Below are 21,878 nucleotides of genomic sequence, written 5' to 3' on the forward strand. Positions count from 1 at the left end.
TAACTTCTCCCTCTCAGGCAGTTTAAAAACACAAAATTTGCTTCTGTTAGCAAAGGAAAGAAATCAAGAGTCATTCCTGTATTAGAGAAGGTTAAACCAAAATTAGCCTCTAGGACTTTAATGAACATGACCCCAATAGAAAAGTCACACACACACACACACACACACAAAAACAAAAACAAAAACAAAAAAAAAAAAGAAAAAAACTTGTATAAATTATTTTATTTATTACTGTAATTAGATCTTCACAATCAAAGTTGTCTTTTCACCGTCTGTGTTTTGTTAATGTGAAATTTAATTGTAGTTATAAGCAAAAGTTGGTTGCCTAGGGAACAATAATTGTATATTCAGTTTAACAGAAATAAAAGAATATTTGTCTTAAAATGCAAGATTGTCACATAGCCTTTCGCCATGCACCTACATTATAAAAAATTTTAATTTCAAAAGTGAAAATTGCTTGTGCTGTTTGAGCTTTAAGGTTTGGAATGTTTCAGTGCAACATCAGCTCCTTAAAGAAAAAAGCAAAGCAATCTAGGATACGTCTCCCCTGCAAGAGGGAATTTTAGATTTACAATTAACATGAAAATCATGTATCAGACTTGCACAGGAGATTCTTCAGCACACCTCACCCAGCTCTTACAGTCCAAGTGTACAGCTTCGCAGAGACCTGATAAGTGTTTCTCCTTGGCAGCCTCACTTCCCCACGTCATGGAAGTACAGGTTTGCACATATACATAACATGATGATCGAAAATAAGATGTAGTAAATTAGATTTCTAAATTTCGGTTCTAAGTCTCCTTGTCGATACCAGTAGATCTAAAAAGAAAAGAAGCATTAAATCAAAGTTTAATTAAGTCACTGGTCCTGGCATTAAAAAATTTTAATTCAACTAATCTTTTTTCCACTGTGACAGATTTCATGCATATAAACTTTTCTCCTTCAATGAAGCCCTCTTTACTTTTAGTCTACATTCCTAAAACTAATGCAGCCAGAATGTAATTTTGTTTCCCTTTTTTCTAGTAGTACCGAGTGTCCACACCCAAGATGATGCTTATTCCTGCTTTCTCACCTTTGGTAATGTTCAAACCGATAGTCATCCAATTATTGACCAGCTATCCAAGAATTTGTACCTTGTAGATCTGTTTTAATTTTATAGGAGTAAAAAGTACAGCTCTCTTTAGGTACTGGGAAGGAGGGTAACTTTTAAATTCACAGAGCAGAGTCAGATTGCCAATACAAAATAAGAGCTTTTATACCAAACTAGACCCTGTGTGTCATTCCAGGGCGTTAGGCTGGGAGGGTGGGGAGCATCTCTGGTAGCTTTGTTCCAAAGACTCTGGAAGGGTGTGGGCCAAGTCTCCCTCAGATCATAGGGGTCGAGCAAACGAAGTCAATTAAACACATCACTATGAAGATTTAAGCCCCATGTGAATCAAAACTATTGTTTTTAAGGGTGTCATTTATAGTTTTGGTTCTACCTCTTCTCAAAAGAAATGAAACAACAAGCCAACTAATGAATAAGCACCTGTCCAATATCCAAGTGAGGACCTATCACCATCTTCGTTTCTTTATGTAAAAGAAAAGCATCTTTATGGTAAAATTGTACATTCTTGTGATAAGGATACAACTGTAGCTTAAGATTTCCCAGGAGATTCTTGGGTTAATTACTTTCATTTGGGGAGATATGCACAGAGATTATAAAATAGACTAATTTTGTAATTATCAGAAATAAATCCAGAGTGCTATGTATCTCTTCCCTTAAGAGCAGTACTGGCATTTGCCAAAGCCTGTTGGACCCTGTATGTTGTAGCCCTTGAAGGAAGATGAATTAAGTAAGTTAAACTTAAACCTTAAGTTTTGGCCACCCAAGTCTTAACTCTTTTTTTTCCCCCTTCCTCCTGTTGGGGTTTTTTGTTTTTCACTTTCAAAGGAAAAGAGTTTTCCTTTAGATAGGAACTTAACTTTGAGATTTAAGGGAAAAGGAAACTGATTGCAAAGATAAATAAAATCTCTAAAATTAGTAAATACTGAGAATTCTTAACATTCTTGGTGGGGCCAGGACTAGGGGGTAACTAGACACACCCCTTCTTATAGATCTAAGGCTGGGAATCTGTCCTGGGTAGGCACTGCAGCAGTCTGCCCTCAAGGGTTCTCAGTAGTACTCACAAGTATGCAGGCAGTAATACTACTCAAAGAGATGCAGACAGCAAAAAATATATTCAGCGGTTTTGGAGGTAGTTGAGGGAAAACAAAAGCACTGATCAGCGTTACCTGTATGAAGAGAAACTGTGTCAGGCCTTAGGAGTAATTCCAATAGTAGGCTAGACTGGAGTTTAAGCAATGTCCTATTATATAGTATCTACCAACAGGTATGTTAATAGTAAAGTATTTGTAAATCTGTTCCAGTGTCTTACTTCTCTTAGCACTTCCTCTTCCTCTTTCATCAAAGGAGACAAAACATCACAGCTCAGAAAACTAGCGAAGCTCCAAAAAACCCTCTTAACAAAAAGATTAGAAAGCATTTAAACCTCATTCCAGGATTAAGGATTACATTGGAAAAAGTTCAACCTTTGTTATGTTATTTTGAATACTTCAACAAAAATGAAAACCAAAACCGTTTTTGCTGAACATTCTGGAGAATACGCAGGTTTCTAATACACTGGAGTTCTATTTCTACCATAGATAAAAAATGATACCCATTCTTTTTATTAAGAAGTCAATGAAACCAACTTCACTAAAATTCGCAGACTTAATAAAAATGTGGCATCTTTAGACCACAGAAAATATAGCTTGTCTTTATTTTACAGTGATAGCACCAAGCTATACTACACAGGATGCCGAACTGTTACATGACCAAATAATCTTTTTAAACCAAAGGATAATGAATGTGCTTTAGTGATAAATTAAGGTAGTAGAAGGGGGCAGTTGTGGGTTATGTACAACGTTCCTAGACAAGGCAAACTCAGTTTGTTATTTGCTGTGTGCTATTTCATATACTCAACTGAAGGCTGAAATCAATTTAGCTCTTCCTGTTACCAACTGCAGTTTAATTCAAGCAGTAATGAAACTGAAAGCATTAATTTAACTATGACTTCAGTACCTCACATGGTCATGTACTGGCCCCTTTTAAGTTTTTTATTTTTTGGGTTTGAGTGGTAACCACAATGCTCAAGTTTTCAATAACTTTGGTTCAGAGCCTGCAGAAGACACAAAATAAAGGTACTTACTAGAATCAATAAGGATGTTAAGCTGCCAACAACTAAATTGATGATTCGATCCTGAAATAGAAAATAACTGTTTAGCCCTGTGATGGATCCACTTTCAGAAAGGTACAATGCTAGCCACTGGGGTGACTTAGAATTAAGACACCAAGGTCCTGCCTCTCTCTGAGCTTGACACATACATACAACTGCCAGAAAGGCAAAGTATACTGAGCCACCAGAGTGGAAAAGGTACTTTAGGAAGACAGGGACAACTAGTTGGAAAAAGTTTCTTGGGGCACCTGGGAGGCTCAGTTGGGCATCCGACTTCCGCTCAGGTCATGATCTCACAGTTCATGAGGTCGAGACCTATATGAGGCTCTGTACTGACAGCGTGGAGCCAGGAGCCTGCTCTGGATTCTGTGTGTCCCTCTCTCTCTGCTCCTCCCCGGCTCATATTCTGTCTCCCTTTGAAAGATGAGTAAATATTTAAAAGAAAGAAATGGTTCCTTGAAAGGACAGGCCATTTTTACACTACAGTCTTCTGAAAGCTGGGAAGGACTGAATGGGCAAAGGATGCTTATCAATACTCCACACACGCTGGGAACAGTCTGAACAGAAGCCAAGGGACGGGAGCCACTAGGATGGCCAGCCCAGAGCCGTGGTGAAGAGATCAGAACCAGACTACAGATGATGTTGAGTGCCGTGAGTTTGGACCTACTTGTGATACTGCTTACATGTCCTTCTCTAATGTCATTTACAAGGAGATGCTTCTGCTAGCAGAGGTCACACCATGCCAGGGCTGGAGGCAATCTCAGAACATCTAGTCCAGTGCTTTTCCAACTTACTTAGTAGCAAAAACCTTCAATACATAACAAAAGTAGAATCATATGGCTGAATTTGCAGCCTGGGGTCCTACCCATTAAGCCTTCTCTTCATTCCTATACCCACCCAATCAATTCCACAGGATGGTTTGAAATTTTTCTAGGGCACCTGGGTGGCTCAGTTGGTTGAGCATCTGACTTCGGCTCAGGTCATGATCTCATGAGCCCCATCAGGCTCTGTGCTAACAGCTCAGAGCCTGGAGCCTGCTTCGGATTCTGTGTGTGTGTCTCTGTCTCTCTCTCTCTGCCCCTCCCCTACTTGTGCTGTCTCTCAAAAATAAAAAACCAACATTAAAAAAAAATTTTTTTTTTAATTTCTCATGTAATTCAATCCTCATTTTATAAGTTAATATAAATTTAGGTCCACTGAGTGTGGTTAAATTATTTGCATAAAGTCACACAGCAAGTAAAAAGCAACTTTTAACATGTTTCCCAAATCAAGATCACTGGCTAAATAAAGTTTCAGCTGTAGGGACTAAAAAGTTCAAATATTTTATACATATATAAAACTAGTGTATATATAATAATATTAGTAATATATAATACATGTATAATATATGGATTTACAGAACAAAGTCCTAAGAGTTTAAGACCTGATTAAGAAACACTATTTTCAGGCAGCGAGAATACCAAGTAGTCTTATTTCTGAGAAGTCAAAACTGAGCAATCAGTGGTGTTAATGAGTGTTCTGGTAACATCTGAGCAAGGACCAGCGGGATATGGACGGGATATGGACCACGAGCAGCCAGAAAACAAAAGCTCACAGATGGAAGGGCACAGGAACAAGCACAGAGAAGCAACTGAATTCAGAGCCATTTTCAAGTTGTCTGCATTTAAAGATAAGAATCCAAAGTTAAGAGGCAGGCAAAGCTGGGAGGGAAAAGTGAAGGAAAGCCAAGCATTAAACTGGGTGTGTTTGAGCTAATCAAGGACAGACCACTCTGCAGACCAAGGCCACTGCAATTCACACACTGTGGACAAAGGTAACAACTGACCACACCCTCACTTCTCATCCCATAGCTAGAGAAGCCTGCCCAGCAACAACCATCTGTGAGCGAAGAGACCCAGGGGAAAATTACTATCACTAATCACTTCTTTCCACATGCAAGACAAATGTGTGTTTGTGTGTGTGTGTCTTAACCTAAGATGTAGAGACCGTCTATTAATGGGAGCCCCACTGTCTTTACCTTGGGAAAAAGGTTCAACTTAACTCCTGTCTGTACTGAGAATATCTGCTCTGAGTTCCAAGGATTTGCAAAAGTTTACAAAGGTCTGCTCTGTGAGGTTTTACCTCACAACAACAGCTGTTTTACCAATAGAAGACAGGGAAGAGGTTCCGCTGAGGTAGCCAAGAAGCATCACTTATGTCCAAACAGCAAGATGCCAATTAGGATCCAGAGCAGGAGGAAAAATAATAGTAATAGTGAAGGGATGGTAACTATGCCAAGACCTTGTACCTATCTTCTACAAATCCTGGGGTGAAGTGGCATTAGGACTCTTACAGGTGGCAAAATTGGCTCTGGGAAACAATTTGTCCAAGGTCTCAGATCAGTAAGTGAAGGAGACAGGATTCAACGCCAAGAGAGTGGATTCTGTTGACACTTCTCACTGGAAGAACACCTACAGTTGCTACAGCTGGTCTAGACAAACACAACAAGACACTTAGCACAGAGATTACTTTTCAAGGCTTTAGTAGCTCTCCCAGGTCCCAGTCTCCAAAGAGAAAACACTGTAAGGAAATAATTATAAATAGTCAGCATTTCAAAGGGAAATTTTCAAAATAATATGCACCAAATCAGAAAAAAGTACATGAAAAGAAATAATTTCTCAAAGAAACTCTCTTCCCCAGTTTTATTAATATCCTATTTCAATCTATCGAAACTTCTCCCCTCCCAGATCTTTCTTCAGACCTTGTACTGCTGCTTATTTTCACTCCCCCAGAAAGCCTGACAGGATCAGAATCAGCCTTGATCCTACCTGCAGAGAGGATAGGATACAGAATTGGGACATCCTTGCCAAAGACTCAGCAACAAGTTCAGAGTCTTAGCTTATATGCATATGACATATATATAAATATATGTATGTATACATGAGCACAGAAAATAGAGTATAGTTTTGTGAGGAATTCTGCATGTATAACCTTGTAAGCGATTTATTCATTTAAACATCTCAATTATATCTCATTAAAATGAAAAAAATTCCTATATTCCAGATGCAAAAACACAGCAAAATAAAATGGTCTTTACCTTCCACAAGTTGATACCATCCAGAGCTCAAGAGGGCACTAAGGCGAAAGGGAGAGAACCTAAGAGAAAGTCAAACCTGAAAGAGGACTAGCAGATGAACAAAAAGCAAAGAAAAGGTGGCCCATGAAGGAGCTTAACCAAGACCCCAGAGAGAACAAAAGCATGGCAAATGGACATGGCCAATAGTTGAGCCAGCTTTGTCAGAGCTGAGAAAAGGGGCTGGAGTCAGCCTGGGCCCAAAGCAGTTAAGTCTTCATCTAACTTTGAAATGGAGAAGGAGAACACGAAGAACATACATCCCAATGGTTTGTACCTGGGATGGCAGAAGGTAACCCAGTAAAGTAAGGAACATACAATCTCTATTTACTAATGAGTAACTAGGTTCAATGGGATTCATCTGTCAAGGTCATAAGGCAGGTAATGGCCAAGTCTATCCAATGCTCTTAGCAAAATGGAGGCCAAAGGTCTAAGAATCCTTAAACTAATCTGTGTGGACCCTGAAATTTTAAGAGTTAAAGAGACGAAGGTTCTCCTCTCCATTCTGCCACTGGCTAACTCTGAGTCTACCGTATCAGAGGATTGGGCTACCTGGTATCTGGTCCCTTCCTGCTTTAACAGTTTCTGGTTCTGAATCATCAGCTTCAGACTGCACTTGGGCCAGAGTAGAAGGCCTACTCCCCAGCAATCAAAAAGCAGAGGAGCCCCCAATCTTGCCTGGTCAGTCATTAGCCAGCATCCTGATACAAGACAGAGAACCCCAAACTCATATCAAATGCTCAGGTGTTTAATGATGGCTCTGGGAGGAAACTGGCAGTAACTCCCCAAATAACCAAAAACTGGCATTTGCCCTCAGCAACCTGGAAACATCCTGGTTCTAGACTGTTTGGAATGCTAACATTTCCAGAGCCACTTATTTTTTGTCTACTTCCAAAATGGATTTCAGGACTTGGGCTACTGTAGTAAAATTCTAACCCATTTAAGTAACAATAAAAAGATCAAGGCAGATTTTCTAAAGGGGTTTGGCAAGTGGAAAGATAGATGATGAACATATTATAAATTGAAGCAAAGAAAACGTTTCTGATTTAAGCTCAAATGTTAGCCCTAAGCACTCCTGACAACCAAGTGGGAAGTGCAATAGGGTTTAAAAGAGCTTGCTAATTATTAAGCACACTGGATCATTAGAAGAGACAAACTTCTGGATCTAAGAGTTCGTGGCATGGGACTCTGCAAATACACGGATGCAGAAAACACCACTACTTAACACATAACCGTCTCACGTTGACCCACAAGATAAACAAAGGGCGTAATGTTCTCAAAAGAGTGAGCTGTAGGGTGGGAGGTGGGATGGCTGACGTGCCACACTCCCCATCTGACCGCTCACCCTTCAGAGCTCAACTCGAACAGCAAGTCCACTGTCCTTCCTTTCTGGCCACCATCCTCGGGCACACCCCACCTCCCCCCTCACCGCCCTTCAGGAAGAGATGTGCTGGTCTTGGCACAAGATCACATTGCCCAGATTTATGCTTCCTGCATCGCAATATGCTCTCTGAGCCGTATCCTCCATCAGGACTGGCAGTTAGCTTAGGGCGAGGCATGCGGCCTGTCTTCGTACAGCCTGGCACACCTCCTGCGCTCTGAGGAGAGAATCGTCAAGAGAAGCGGCCAAGGGCATTTTGCTTAGAGGGTCTCTCACCACCAGAGGCCACTTTCATCACTCATCGGGGGCCCGGCTCCTCAGAAATCTCAGCTCCCAGGCAGCAGAGCACGTGGCCTCACCATTCCGGGATGGACACGCCGCAGCACGGGGACACCACTGCACCCAAGCGACGGCCTGGTTCCACAGCCCACAACGTCAGGTTTTTGCCAGCCACAAAGGCCCGACAGCCCACTGGTGCCTCCCAGGCTAGGTCCCATTAGTTCCATGGAATTATCTAGGTTTCCCTATGTGAGTACAAGCCCAGTTATGCATTTTCTGCCAGGGCAAGACCAAGCCCCGGTTTCAGAGGCACAGCAGCAGCCCCTGCTGCGGAGTCCGTCCTTTGGCAGTGCTGGTGGTCACTCCCAGGGAGTAGGAGGAAGGAAAACAGGAGGCTCTCTGCAGAAAAGAAAACCCCTGGAGGGACAAAGCCATGGAAACGTGCCCTTCCACTCCCTGGAAGGAGACAAGAGGGGCCAAGGGCTGGGGAAAGACTGAGAATTCCATTTTTGGTGTCGCCTCTAACTTTGTGACTCCTTAATATCCTGCTCCTCAAACACCAGAGATCCCAGCACACCCACTCCCTCCCACTAAATGTTCTCCCATCAGTCCTCATACCCACACTTGCAAGTCCTGTGAGCCATCCCTGTGAGCCCCCAAAACCTGTTCCATGTGAGCAAATGGCTTCGTGGACCTGCAGACTTCTCCCACACCCTGGATTTCCCCTGCTGCCTCGGTCTCTGAACCCGGTCCCCGAGAGAGACTGTGTCACCCTCATACTCATCCCCAGTGCACTGGGCCGGGCTGTAGGGTGCAGGGTGTTCCCTGCTTCACGGGCCAGGTGGAGTTAGCAACTTCAGTTAATATCCTCTGCTACGGGCTGAGTGTCCATGTCCCCCAATTTCTCAGGCTGATACCCTTATGCCCAATGTGACCATATTAAGAGGTTGGGTCTTTGGGACATAATTAGACCATGAGGGTAGAGCCCTCTGGAATGGGATTAGTACCCTGATGGGGCGTTCCAGAGATCTCCCTCGCCCTTTCAGCCATGTGAGGTTGTAGCTTGTGTTTCCACCTCATCTTGGACTTCCGGCCTCGAAAACAAAGAGGAAAAAAAACGTTTGATGTTTATAAAATCCCCGAGTCTGTGGTATTTTGCTGTGGCAGCCTGAACGGGCTAAAGCATCCTCTTTAAAATATATGTCCCTGGCAATAACCGGTCGACTTCTTCCCCTCGTCCCAGTTAGTTCACTTATTTCAGCATCTGCTTCGGCCAAATCTATATTCCTGCAACACTCTGCCCTACGTACACCCACTGACTAGACCGTTCCCCATCAGTTACACCAAAGCTCTAACTTGAGGGCCCCCCTATCAATTTCGGACCATGGAGTCAGCAGCTTCTAATGCATGGAAAACTCCCCAGTGGATCTGTTCATCTGCTCTTCATGCTTTGAAAACCGAGTCCTGAGTCCCTCCAAACCCTCGACCGCTTCTATGCTCTGGCACGAAGCCTCGCTGTGAAGCCTTTCGACTGTCCTAACCCTACCTACCAGTTTCCCGTGCGTCTCCCAGGGGCCACGTATTCCTTGTTCACTGTCACACTGTGGGCCACTCACTACACACGGCCACATGGCTGCAATCCAGCCCAATGCTTCACTCTCCAAGCTGGGCACCCTGGCACCAGCCTGCATCACCCCACTGCAGGAAAACCTTTCTGTAATTCAGACAAAACCAAGCTATGTGGCTTGGGAAGCTGCCACTGTCCAGAGTGGAAATAACCTTCTGACTGTATAAAGGTGCCAGAGAACTGGATAGAAGTGGTCATTTCCCTCTGCTGACCACAGTACCCAGCACATACTGGATGCCCAAATATTAGCTGAAATACACACTACCTGAGTTTACTGCAAATTCATGTTTTCAGCTGAGCCTTCACTGTATTGCCACTGCCTTGTGAGTGAGCTATCGCTGTCTCTCTCCAGAAAGCGGTTTGCAGATCCGTCTCAACTCAGCTTCCTGATCCCATTCTTGAAGCCTATACATCAGCAGACATCCTTTTAAAAATAAGATGCCGGGGCACCTGGGTGGCTCAGTCGGTTAAGCGTCCGACTTCGGCTCAGGTCATGATCTCATAGTCTGTGAGTTCGAGCCCCGTGTCAGGCTCTGTGCTGACAGCTCAGAGCCTGGAGCCTGCTTCACATTCTGTGTCTCCCTCTCTCTGCCCCTTCCCTGCTCATGCTCTGTCTCTCTCTGTCTCAAAAATAAATAAACATTAAAAAAAATTTTTAAATAAATAAATAAGGTGCCAACAACAGGAAGATAACTCCTCCTGTTTCCACCCCTTTCAGCCTGAAGAGGATCAAAAGGTGACCAGCTTCTCTGATCCTGCATCCGTTTCCTGGCTCAAGTAATTATCACCATTTCCGGCTTTATGTTCAATCTCTCCTTCATGGAGTCCATCTCCAGCCCAAAAATCTCAATTCCCTCCAACATCGGAAGAGCCTTCCATCCATACTGCATCCCACTTTGATGTTGGTCATTCATTCTCCATTCATTTTACAGGCAAAGTGTTAGGAAATTAGGAAGAAAATCAAACAGGGTCAATGGAGAGTGACCAGGGTGGAGATGGGGGGCTATTTTTAAAAAAAAGGTCAAAGAATCCTGAGGATGTGACACTGAGCAGGGGCCTTTATAAGGGAAAGGAATGACACAGGCAAAGATCTGGCAGAAAGGTATTGCAAACAAGCCACTGCAGCATGTGCAAAGGCCCTGAAGCAGGAGTAAGCTTGGGTACTAGATGAATAAAAGGGGGGGCGAGGTGCAGAGTGACTGAAGCTTATAATAAGGAAGACAGAGAGAAGAAAAATGATTTGTTTAATGCCTTTCTATCTTCCGTGCGGTACACACATGCTCTGTGAAAAAAGATAACTACCCAACATATATTACACCTCCACAGACGTAGTATGCGCTCAGTTAATAACTGAATACAAACATACATACATTCATACTCAACAACCTATAGCCTCCAGAAGAAAATCATTCTTCCTAGTACAGCATTCAAGGCTCTCTGCCCAGCCCAGCTTTTCCTCTGTCACAGTGGTGCTCAGAGTTCCTTTACCATTTCCTGTACTTTCCTGCTCCTACCCCTTTGACACAGCTGGACCTCCTGCTTGGGATTCCCAGTCACCTCCTCCCGTCAAAAATCCTACATTTGCTTCAAGGCCTAAGACTCAAAAGCCCTCCGATCTGGTGCCCCAACTATAATTTTGTCTAGCCCCTAGAACAGGCTTCCAGCACTTTGCTCATTCTTTCAATAAAGGCCTCAACCCCATTTTAAATTCAAAACTTATCCTCCATAACCCACAAGAGCTTCACATCATTAAAGACAGTGATTATCTTCTTTTATGAGGGAAAGAGCAAACAATCCATTCAGCACGTATGAAATGTCCAAAGGACACCACTTCCTACCATTGTTAACCAGACTGAGTGATTCAGACCCTTGAGCCACATCCTACAATTCTGTTTCAAAAGTCCTTGCATTTCTCGAACGTAAGGGTTCCAATACCATAAATAAGTGGCCAATTCTCGGAAATGATTTTCCTTTTATTTCTTCCAAATCACAGTGCAAAACTTCTTGTCAGGAAAGTTCTGGGAATGGCCCAGTCAGAGGTCTTAAGAGGCAGCCCTATAGGAATAAACATACCGAGAGGACGTAAAACGTGGAAGGTTGGGGCCCAGATGAAGCAGGAAATCTCACACCTTCCAGTGGGTTCATTTGGTTCCCCCAGAGCTACATACTCTTAAGTAGGAACACCCCTCACACTTTCATCTGGAGCAAACCTAGGGACAGCATCCACAGGGTGGAAAGCCAGGGGACACCTTATCTCACTGGCAAAATCTAGGTGATAGTGCACTTGATCATAGGTGTTACTGCTCAGACTTCCCGAAGACACATGGGACTTTGAACGATGCCAGGAGCAGAGGCAACGTAAGACAGTATTTATGAGAACGCAGACACGCCCATGCTTTTATCACCTTTACACCCACAACTCTCACAAATGCACCACGACCACCACCACTGCGTGTACATCTGAACACCAACAGCCCCCCATCTCCATTTGGACAAAGTACCATGCATAGACATCTTTAAGTGCTTCCCTTATTTCACAGATCGGTATTTTGAAGTACTTTGCATTTGTGAATACTTTTGTATATCCATCCCACCAGATTCTTTCTCATAGACATGCGCACTTGAACTGTATTAATTTTATTAAAGCACCACTTAGGGGCATTCAGCAGCAGTAAAAATAGAGAACGAACCTACTCCACAAGTTTAAGGGGCAAAGGTACCCACAGGAAAGGCCTTATTTTATGTGCCGTGACCTTCAGCACAGGAGGCAGAGTACAACACTATGAGGTGAGGTGCCTGATGGACCAGGCAGATTTATTCTCCTGCCATATGCCAGCCTATGTCCTTAGAGGAGTCACTCAACTTTTAAGCCTAAATTGCCATATTTGTACAGTGGTCAAACATGTACAGTTGCTCTAAGGATTTAGAGATAATATACGTCAAGCCCCTAGAACAGAGTGACATTTACCAGAGCCAGTCAACAGCTGCTAATATGGCATTGGTATTATTTCTACATCTAATGAGGTGTCTTACCAATGACATGTTGGGTCCTCAGAGATGAGTGGGAATGGAGACGGTCCAGACCCTGGCCCCAATTTCTAAGTCAGCCCCAATTTCAAATGCATTCCATCATTCCCACAGGGACACTCAAATTTGTCAACCCACTGGATCCTAAAGCAGTTCAAAAAATATTAGAGGGGCGCCTGCGTGGCTCAGTTGGTTAAGTCTCTGACTCTTGATTTCAGCTCAAGCTGTGATCTCACGGTTCATAAGATGGAGCCCCCTGCACTGGGTTCTACACTGACGGTGCAGAGCCTGCTTGAGATTCTCTCTCCCCATTTGCCCCCCTCTCTCATGCACACACTTTCTCAAAATAAACTTTAAAACGCTGCGTGTGTGTGTGTATGATCATACATATACATGGCCCATAGACTGACCGTACGAAAAAAAGGACTCATTTCAGTAGACCCAGCCCACCACCACACACCTGCAAAACTCACACCTATCAAGAGGACAACTCAGCAGACCAGACAGCCCTCTTAGAGGCCAACCTCGGTTTACAGTTTTTATGCAATACTGTATGAAGTTTCCTACCTGCCCCTTTGCTGAAGCTCAGCAAGGAGAGGATCACATGAGGACTCTAACTGCATGAGAGCCTGAAGCACCATTTCCTGTTGTGGTATCCAGTGTTCCAGGTTTCTGAACACCAGCCCCCTCTTCTACTGTCACCCAGTATGTCCCAAGAATGTAGGTTACCCTTCTGATGTTGCTCGATGTTCACTTAAGGCTTAGCATACGTAACTCCAAGAATCGGGTAAGGCATTACACCCAGTGCCAGAGAGGCTGGAGAAATGAGGCAGCTGGAGGTTAAGGCAGCTGGACCTCAAGGAGGTTACACTCGGGTCAGGAAGGCACAATCTCAACAAATCCCAGACAACACAAGGAGTTAAGTTCCAGGGGGCACCTCTGGCCACCAGCCTCCTTTAAGGGCAGCATGGGTGCAGGCTGGGTCTTAAGAAAGGCTCTAAGGTGGAGACGGAAATGGAACAGGATTCAGATATTTGGAGAAGAGAGGGTGCTGAGCCTCAGGAACAGGTTTCTTTACTCACTTAAACCTTTAAGAGGCTCTCCCTCGTAGTAACTTCAGGGGCTGCATACAGACACGTTCCTTCGCCACCTTGCAACAATTAATAACTCTGTCCTTTCATTCTTTTTCCTGAAGCTAATTACAGAGACCAGGAGTGGGATACCAGTTGAAATGTCTGTCTTGCAGAACCGGTAACAGACACCAGGTTAACATGTAACATACCAGGACCCTCTGGCTGGCACCAAGACTCTGAGCACAGCACATGATAACCTCAAGAAGTTTCGAGGCCCCCTTGAGAAGTTTCAAGGCCCATCCACGTCCTGCCATGACTGCCACATATTCTGCTAATCATGTTCCTAGGCTCAATAGGGCAACTCAGATTTGGCGATGCTCCCCTGTCTTCTTATTGGGCTGCCCTCCTCTTACTACAACTTTCTCTGCTTGACACCCAGTGACTCAGAGACAGGCTTACTGCACACCACCAATCCGATTTCAGGGTTTGGCAACAATGCTACGGAAAGGTAAACAGCATTTGCCCATAGCACGAGACAGCTAAAAGCAAAGAGGTGGGTGGAGAGGTGCCAGCTTGCCCGGAGTGTCCACACAGCTTGGGTTAAGACCCAGAGATTTCAGCCCTCTCTATGCACCAGCATCCTCTGAGAGCCTTCCCAAGTTACCTCTGCCAGAGTCCAACCCCCAGAGATCCCCAGTCCTCTGGTCTGAGGATGAGAAAGAGCAAATTTATTATGGTAGGGAAGAAAAAAGCAATGGCCTGAATCATCCTGAACTGTCTCCAGCACAAGAAACCGCAACTCAAAGTGGTTTGTCAGGCTGAGAGGCAAGGGGACGGCTGATCTGGTCCCTTGGGCTACGACCTCTCCCATGAGGGAGACAGGAGTTGTGCTCTGAGTTTGCCCAGAAGCTGTGTCAAGAGGAAAGAAGCTAGAAGCCTGCACCCCTCAGAGGAAAGACTTTAGGGTTCTAGGCAGGGGGAAGGGCGACAGCCAGACACAACTATCTTAATCGTAGCTTTGTCCTTAAATAAGCAGCAACCTTTAAACCCACCCTCCCACAAAAAAAGAACACGAAGGAACACTCTCATTTTACACTATCATTTGCAGAAGCCACATGCCCCAAGTCTGAATTGCTTTAACTGGAGTACCGGTCATAAAAAGACCTTCCCCCCCGCCCCCAACAATTTTATATGTTTTGTTTACAGGAAAAGAACAGAGGATGCTTTTTGTACACGCAACTCTTGCCTTTGGAACCAAAGATCTGAGCCTCAGGGCCCAGTAACTTGTCCTCTACACAGAGCGCCCCACCCCCACCCTGATCATCAGAGTTCAATGTATGCACCTTGGCCAAAGTCACTCATTTTCTTCTATAACATCCAACCACCATCACCACCCCCTTAGAAAATCAATCACTTATTTTGGGGATCAGTGACAAATCAACAGAATAGGCTGGTCTAGAAGGCAGTTTATACTATATTCTACCAGTATATTCCCGCTTGCTCCAGCGAGGAGGTGCTGGTTTCCGTTCTCCCCAGAGACAGCCATCCTCTCCCTCCCGGCCTGGGTTCACCCCATCTGCACTGGAACACACAGACTTCAGATGATTGGGAAGGTAGCCAGCAAACCAAACGAAGACCGACTCACAAGCTTGAGGTTAACATAGCGCCCCTCCATTACACAGAAAGACACCCAACTATGTGCTGTCCTAAGGCATACTTTTAAAGGCAGTCCTGGAGGGGCTCCTGGGTGGCTCAGTCTGTTAAGCATCGGACTCTTGACTTCAGCTCAGGTCATGATGTCAGGGTTCATGAGATCAAGCCCCATAAATCAGTGCTGACAGCATGACAGCCTGGAGCCTGCTTGGGGTTCTCTCTCTACCCCCACCCTGCTCATGTGTGTGCTCTCCAAATAAATTAACTTAAAAAACAATAATAACAATAATAATAATAAAGACTGCCCTGCACAAGAGAGGGGGAATTTCTCCAGGTTTTAGTTCAGGACAGAGAGAGGGAGGGAGGGAGGGAAGGAAGGAAGGAGCAAAGGATGAGGCTTTGTACAGTAATATTTCCCAAAGGGTGTCCTGTAGAAACTGGTCTCATGAACGCTCCCATGGGGGAGGTAAGAACTCCATACATAACACCTCGTGCCAGTCCTAAAAGGCTACGTCACCAACAGTCCAGAAGTACTACTTATCACTCTCTCCAATCAGAGTCCCTGAGAAAATTGCCATGTTAAAGGTTCTGAGAAGTCCCACAGAAAAGAAAAATATTTTGTGATAATGATTATGGAACCACCGTAACTAAGAACTCACCTGCTTCAGAACTGTGCTGTCCAATAACGTAGCACTGGCTCTTTGTGGTTACTGAGCACCCGGAATGTGTCCAGCACAAACTGACAGGGGCTCAAAGTGAAAAATACACGCTGGATTTCGAAGGCTTAGTCCAGAAATGTAAACATGTGTCTGCTTTTTATATTTATTGTACATTCAAACGTACTTAAGTTTATTAATTTGAGAGAGACAAAGAGAGTGAGCAGGGGAGGGGCAGAGATCCCAAGCAGGCTCTGCACTGTCAGCAAGGACCCTGACATGGAGATTGAACTCATAAACCATGAGGTCATGAGCTGAGCTGAAACCAAGAGTCGGAAGCTTAACCAACTGTGCCACCCAGACGACCCTCAAATGTACTTTTTTTTTTTTAACCTTTTTTATGTTTATTTAGAGAGAGAGAGAGAGAGAGAGCATGTGCACGTGAACAAGTGGGGGAGGGGCAGAGAGAGAGAGAGAGGGAGACACAGAATCGGAAGCAGGCTCCAGGCTCTGAGCTGTCATCACAGAGCCCAACGCGGGGCTTGAACTCACGAACTGCGAGATCATGACCTGAGCCGAAGTCGGATGCTCAACCGACTCAGCCACCAAGGCTCCCCTCAAGTGTATTTTTGATAGGAAATTAAATAAGACGTATTAAAATTAATTTTACCTGTTTATACTTTAGCATGGTTACTACGACATTTAAAATCACATATGCAGCTCACACTTTATTTCTACTGGCTAGTGCTCCTTTAGAAAATGCTAAGCTAGAGCATAGGCTTGGAAATCCCAGATATATCCATCCAGGTAACTGTGCCACAGCTATTTTTCACTCTAGAGAATATACCTAACTATATCCCAGAACTTGGGAATGGATAAAAATAGATGAAAACAACATTCTGACCAGGATTCTAAAGCTACCCCACCCAGCAATATGTAATTCCAAAGGAATGACAGTTTTCCAAAAAGATAAACATCGTTCCTTTCTTTCTTTGTCTATTATCCCTTCAATATTTGGGTAATGACAGAACTGCTTCACTTCGCCTTTCCCTCTATGGCTCTATGTGAGAGGGTATTCCTAAGCATCATGCTGAATTCTGAGTACGGGATCCCTGTACACGATGCACATACTTCATTTACCAAACTCTAAGTTTGAGTAAGTTTGGACTTTGGTAAATGAAGTATGTGCATCCCGTACAGGTGAAAACAAAAGTTCCTTCAGAGACTGCCCAAGAGAGCTGCTCGAGTCCCACTGGGTTACGTATCAGTTGTTCTACAGTAGATTCTAGTATCTTTCACTTACTCTGTGACTCACCTGTTTCCTGTGAATGGAAAACTGGTATGTGAATGTCTATAGTGCTTTTCAAAGTATGTAGCACAGGGGCTCCTGGGAGGCTCAGTCAGATCAGCGTCTGACTCTTGATACGGGCTCAGGTCATAATCTCATGGTTCAGGAGTTTGAGCCCCACATCGGGCTCTGCACTGACAGCGTGGAGCCTGCTTGGGATTCTCTCTCTCCCTCTCTGCCCCTCCCCTACTTGTATGCGTGTGCTGTCAAAATAAACATTAAAAAAGAATTTTTAATAAAAAACAAAGTACGTAGCACAGACTGCATAATTTACCACTTACTATCCTATTCAACTCAAGAAAGCAAGTTGTTAAAACATTACCAGGCAAGAACTAGTAGCGTGACTGAACAAGCAGCCTGCTTTGTGTTTGGTTTCCTTAATTCCAAAAGTAACAATGCCCACCTCACAAAGGAATTGGGTGACCAAGCAAAGGAAAGTGGAACGCCTAGCAGGGTGCCTGTGGCACTGAGGACACACGACTTCCCTTAAGACGTTGCTCTGCTCTGTGGGCTTTCAGTCACCTTTGCCTTAAAGCTAGAGACTGGACCTAAAGCTCTCCGGTCCTTTCTCGATTTAAAATTGAGAGGCCATATGTGGTCAGTTGCTGTAGAGCAAACATGGTTACTGGAAGCTCAGAGGCTCTATCAGATTATGACAGGACGTAGGCTTTCCCCTTTCTGGATTTTCTCCTCAGGAGTTGTAATGTATTAAGTTTCACTGTTAAGTGACTTTTGTGTCCAGTTTCCTAGCATCTGAAAGAGAGCAAGCAGGGAAAACCTACACGTAGGGGCCAATGAAGGTTTTTCTCTGGGTCTGCAGGAACCCAGCCTGCTCTGGCACTGACTGTCCTCCTTGGGAATGGCTCCACTGCAACATGTCCTACCCAGTTCCTGTGCCTTGCCCACCTCAGATCCTCCAATAAAATCATTTGCTGTCCTTAAAGACACAAATCTCCGTCTCTTCACACCTGACATCTCAATTTGTAAGACATACGATGCACAGATATACTCTTACCCTCAACCACACCCAGGCACCAGCAGAGCTCAGCTGTCAACCAAGCAAAGTTTGACGTAAGCTTCAGATGGCGAAGCAATTTCCCTGAGTGCGTGTACTGCACCTCAATAGCTAATGCTTTCAATAGCCGCTTTGGGGGCACCTGGGTGGCTCAGTCGGTTAAGCATCCAACTTGAGCTCAGGTCATGATCTCATGGTCCCTGAGTATGAGCCCTGCATTCGGGCTCTGTGCTGACAGCTCAGAGCCTGGAGCCTGCGTCCGATTCTGTGTCTTCCTCTCTCTGCCCCTCCCCTGCTCGCACGTGCACTCTCTCTCAAAAATACACATTAAAATAAATAAAAATAGATGCCACTTTGGCTTCTAACTGTAAGTTAAGACCTTGGATATGGTTTAATTGTTATCCTTAAAAGAAATAACACTTTTGTGCTAACTGGAAAAAAAAAAAAAAAAAAAGTCACGAGGTTTTCTCCCATCCTCAGACCACTGGTCTGGTCTGTTTCTCAGTTCTGTGTAACTTCTCTATGTCCAATTATTCTGTCAGCCTCATGGAGGGGGCTAAAGGGAGCAATTCTGTTATCTGGAATTATATCTTATCTAAAAAAACTTTTTTTAATGTTTATCTATTTTTGAGAGAGAGAGAAAATCTGAAACAGGCTGCAGGCGCTGAGCTGTCAGCACAGAGCCTGATGCAGGGCTCGAACTCTCAACGGGGAGATCGTTACCTGAGCAGAAGTCAGACACTTAACCGACTGAGCCACCCAGGTGCCCCAATTATCTTATTCTTAATGTTGTCTCTGAGTAGCCAAATCTTCTGTCATAAATGCCCAAAGCTGCCTAAATAATGCCAGGCCCATATACTCTTGGACTAAATAATTATGAAGCCAACAGATAAACATTTTGAAAGGTTCTTGGATGGTTTCAACTTGATCACAGGCAATAGGAAACTTACAGTCATTAACTATCTAGGCCCAAGCAAGTCAGAAAACATCAATATTTCTCAGTGCCTCTATAAATCAAGTCCATTACCAAATCATCCACCTCAGTATTCATGGGCTGTGGGGCTTAAAAAGGGGATCAGAAGTCTACATCACCCAGAACCCCAATCTGTGCACCAAGGCACATGAGGCTGACAGTGAACCTCTTAGCTCTTGGAACAGCTGGACAGTCAGGTGCCCTGGGTCCAACAAGCAGCAAGCTGCTGCCTCCACTCTCCAGGCCTCAAATCCTCTTCTTGTTAAACCCCAATTTAGGGACATTTATATCTGAAAGCCCAAGGCTATCAGAAAATCTGAATGGAGAAGCCATCCAAGATCTTGCCAAAGCTTCCCAAACAAAAGTGACCAGTTTCTCCTGTGTACCCCAACATACCCCCTCTATGCCCCGCCATAGCACAGATTCAACGCATCACATTAGTCTACATATTTCCCTCACCTATGTTCCTTGGATCCCCAGGGCCTGTCACATAATGGTCAATAACTGTAGCAGAAACAGGTACGTCTAATAAACTACAACCATGCTTCTCAAACCACAAGCAATGTGGGCAGGGATTATGCAAAGCCCCCAAATAAACAAGGTGCATCTTCCTAGAGATCAAGCTTAAAGCATTTTCTTGTTAAGATACTTTAAGAAAGGACATCCACAAAGAATTTAAAAAATAAAGTAGTTGTCCTGTGGCAGGCTGGCAGCCCAAATTCAGGACTATGCCCCACACTCCCGGGTGTACAAGTTTCCAATCCTTGGTGTTAGAGGTCCCCCGCCAAAGCTGAGAAACCCAAGAAGCTCTGGACTCCACATGTGCCCTCCTTTCTGAGAGGCCTGAAAGTCCTTTTCAGGGGTGAAAGGTTACCAAGATCACTTTCTAGCTGGAAAAAAAAACAAAAAACAAAAAAACACAGGCTAATCTTGCCAAAACAACTCAAAGTTACAGCTGAAGACAGGAAAAGAGCTCTGTCTTCAATTACTGGCCCTGAGCATCACATGATAAAGCTTGTAAGAAGGCATTATCCTTGTCAGAAGGCTAAAACAAGATACTATAGCTTGTTTAGGTCCAGAGACCCTTTGATCCCTTCCAGGAATGGAATGCCATCAAACAAAAACTGATTCCAAGCCTCTTTTTCTTTGCTTGGCTGCCTCAGTATAAACCCTTAATGGCTCTAGATAAATACTAATCAGAAGCACCTCTGCAGGGTTCTTTCTTACCAAAGCTTTGGTCTCACACCTGAAGCCTCTCAGAGATTAGCACTCGATCCCCACGGAGAGAGGCTTCCGCACTCCCCTGAAGGGCCCCTATCAGCCCAGAACTTCCTGAACTTTTCTCCACCCACCCCCCATCCCTGCTTTCAGAGCTCCGGGCCAACCCTACCCCCAAAAAAGAGCCAAGTGGCAGGACAAACATCTTAAGAGGGAAGCAGGATAAAAGAAACAGCTCTTTCTACCCACAAGTGCTTCCCGGGGCCGCAACCAGGACTCTGGGCGGGAGCGCAGACACACAGACACACAAACCCACTACCCTGGAATCCGGGTCCGCACTCACCTTGGCCGACGTCTCTCCGAACAGAGGTCTGTTGTCCAGGCCACTGGTGCCGTACGTCCTGGTAGTAAAGTCCTCCATTTTAGGGTTTCTTCGCTCTCCCCGGGCCACTCAAAACTGAGCCAGCATTACCTCCCGAAGTGGCAGGTCCACGACTCCCCACGCCGCCTATTCACCGATCGCCCATGGCCGAAAGCCCCGGAGGGTTGGGGACGTCCCGCGGCGGCAGCGGGTGGGCGCTCAGGCCCGGGGGACGAGGCCGCTCCGCCCTAGGCCCGCTCCCCTCCTCATAGCGAGCGGCCGCTGCAGGAAGTGAAAGGAAACAAACAGCGCGTGGCCGAGTCTCCTCGGGACGCCCCGCCCAGGCAGCTCCCACTTCCCCAAATCTCGGCGCTCAACCCCGCCGGACGCTGCGGCTTGCAAAGCAAATCGGCGGCCCCGCGCTCCCGGGGCTACCCACGATCCCCACCCCTCACCACCCCATTACTTTACGCGATAGTTTCCCAATCTTTCTAAGTATTCTGGTGAGCACCAATACCTCCACGCTCGAGGAGGCGGTGGTCCTGAGAATTCATTACAAGCCCTTCTCCAAACCCCCGGCACCTCTCCACCCCTCCAATTCTCGAGCGGCGGAAGAAGTGAAGTTGCCCGAGCCGAGCGCCCCTCGGACCTCTCCCGCACCGGTGCACCTTCAGGTCGCGGCCGCAGCCGCGCAGGGCAACTCGGTTCCCCTCTCAAGTGTTGCAACTACCAGCGCAGCGTCGCGCTTTCAGCAGCTCCCGTTCCTCTCTCAGCAGGAGAGTCGGCCCGGACCGCGCCAGCGGAAGAGAAAATCCCGCCTCGGCCCCGCACAGATTGGCCACCCTCCCGGGAAACGCCCCGCGCCCGCCCCGCGCCCGCCCCGCGCCCGCCCCGCGCCCGC

General features: G+C 45.4%; 1 protein-coding gene across 4 annotated transcripts in view; it reads right to left on the bottom strand.

Annotated features, from left to right (window-relative positions):
• Positions 1-473: 473 nt before the first annotated feature.
• TMEM243 (transmembrane protein 243) overlaps positions 474-21,878 on the bottom strand; it is a 21,729-nt gene continuing 324 nt past the window's right edge. The window contains exons 1-5 of one of the 4 annotated variants that reach the window (XM_049641396.1): positions 21,646-21,812; positions 20,960-21,259; positions 3,228-3,278; positions 2,167-2,271; positions 474-816 (exon numbers count right to left, since the gene is read on the bottom strand). In XM_049641396.1, the coding sequence (XP_049497353.1) occupies positions 694-816; positions 2,167-2,271; positions 3,228-3,278; positions 20,960-21,037 (357 nt within the window). In that variant the 5' untranslated portion in view covers positions 21,038-21,259; positions 21,646-21,812 and the 3' untranslated portion in view covers positions 474-693. The other 3 variants (XM_049641397.1, XM_049641395.1, XM_049641394.1) reach the window with 3 other exon arrangements.

The sequence above is a fragment of the Panthera uncia genome, chromosome A2, assembly GCF_023721935.1.
Source record: "Panthera uncia isolate 11264 chromosome A2, Puncia_PCG_1.0, whole genome shotgun sequence".
NCBI lineage: Eukaryota > Metazoa > Chordata > Mammalia > Carnivora > Felidae > Panthera > Panthera uncia.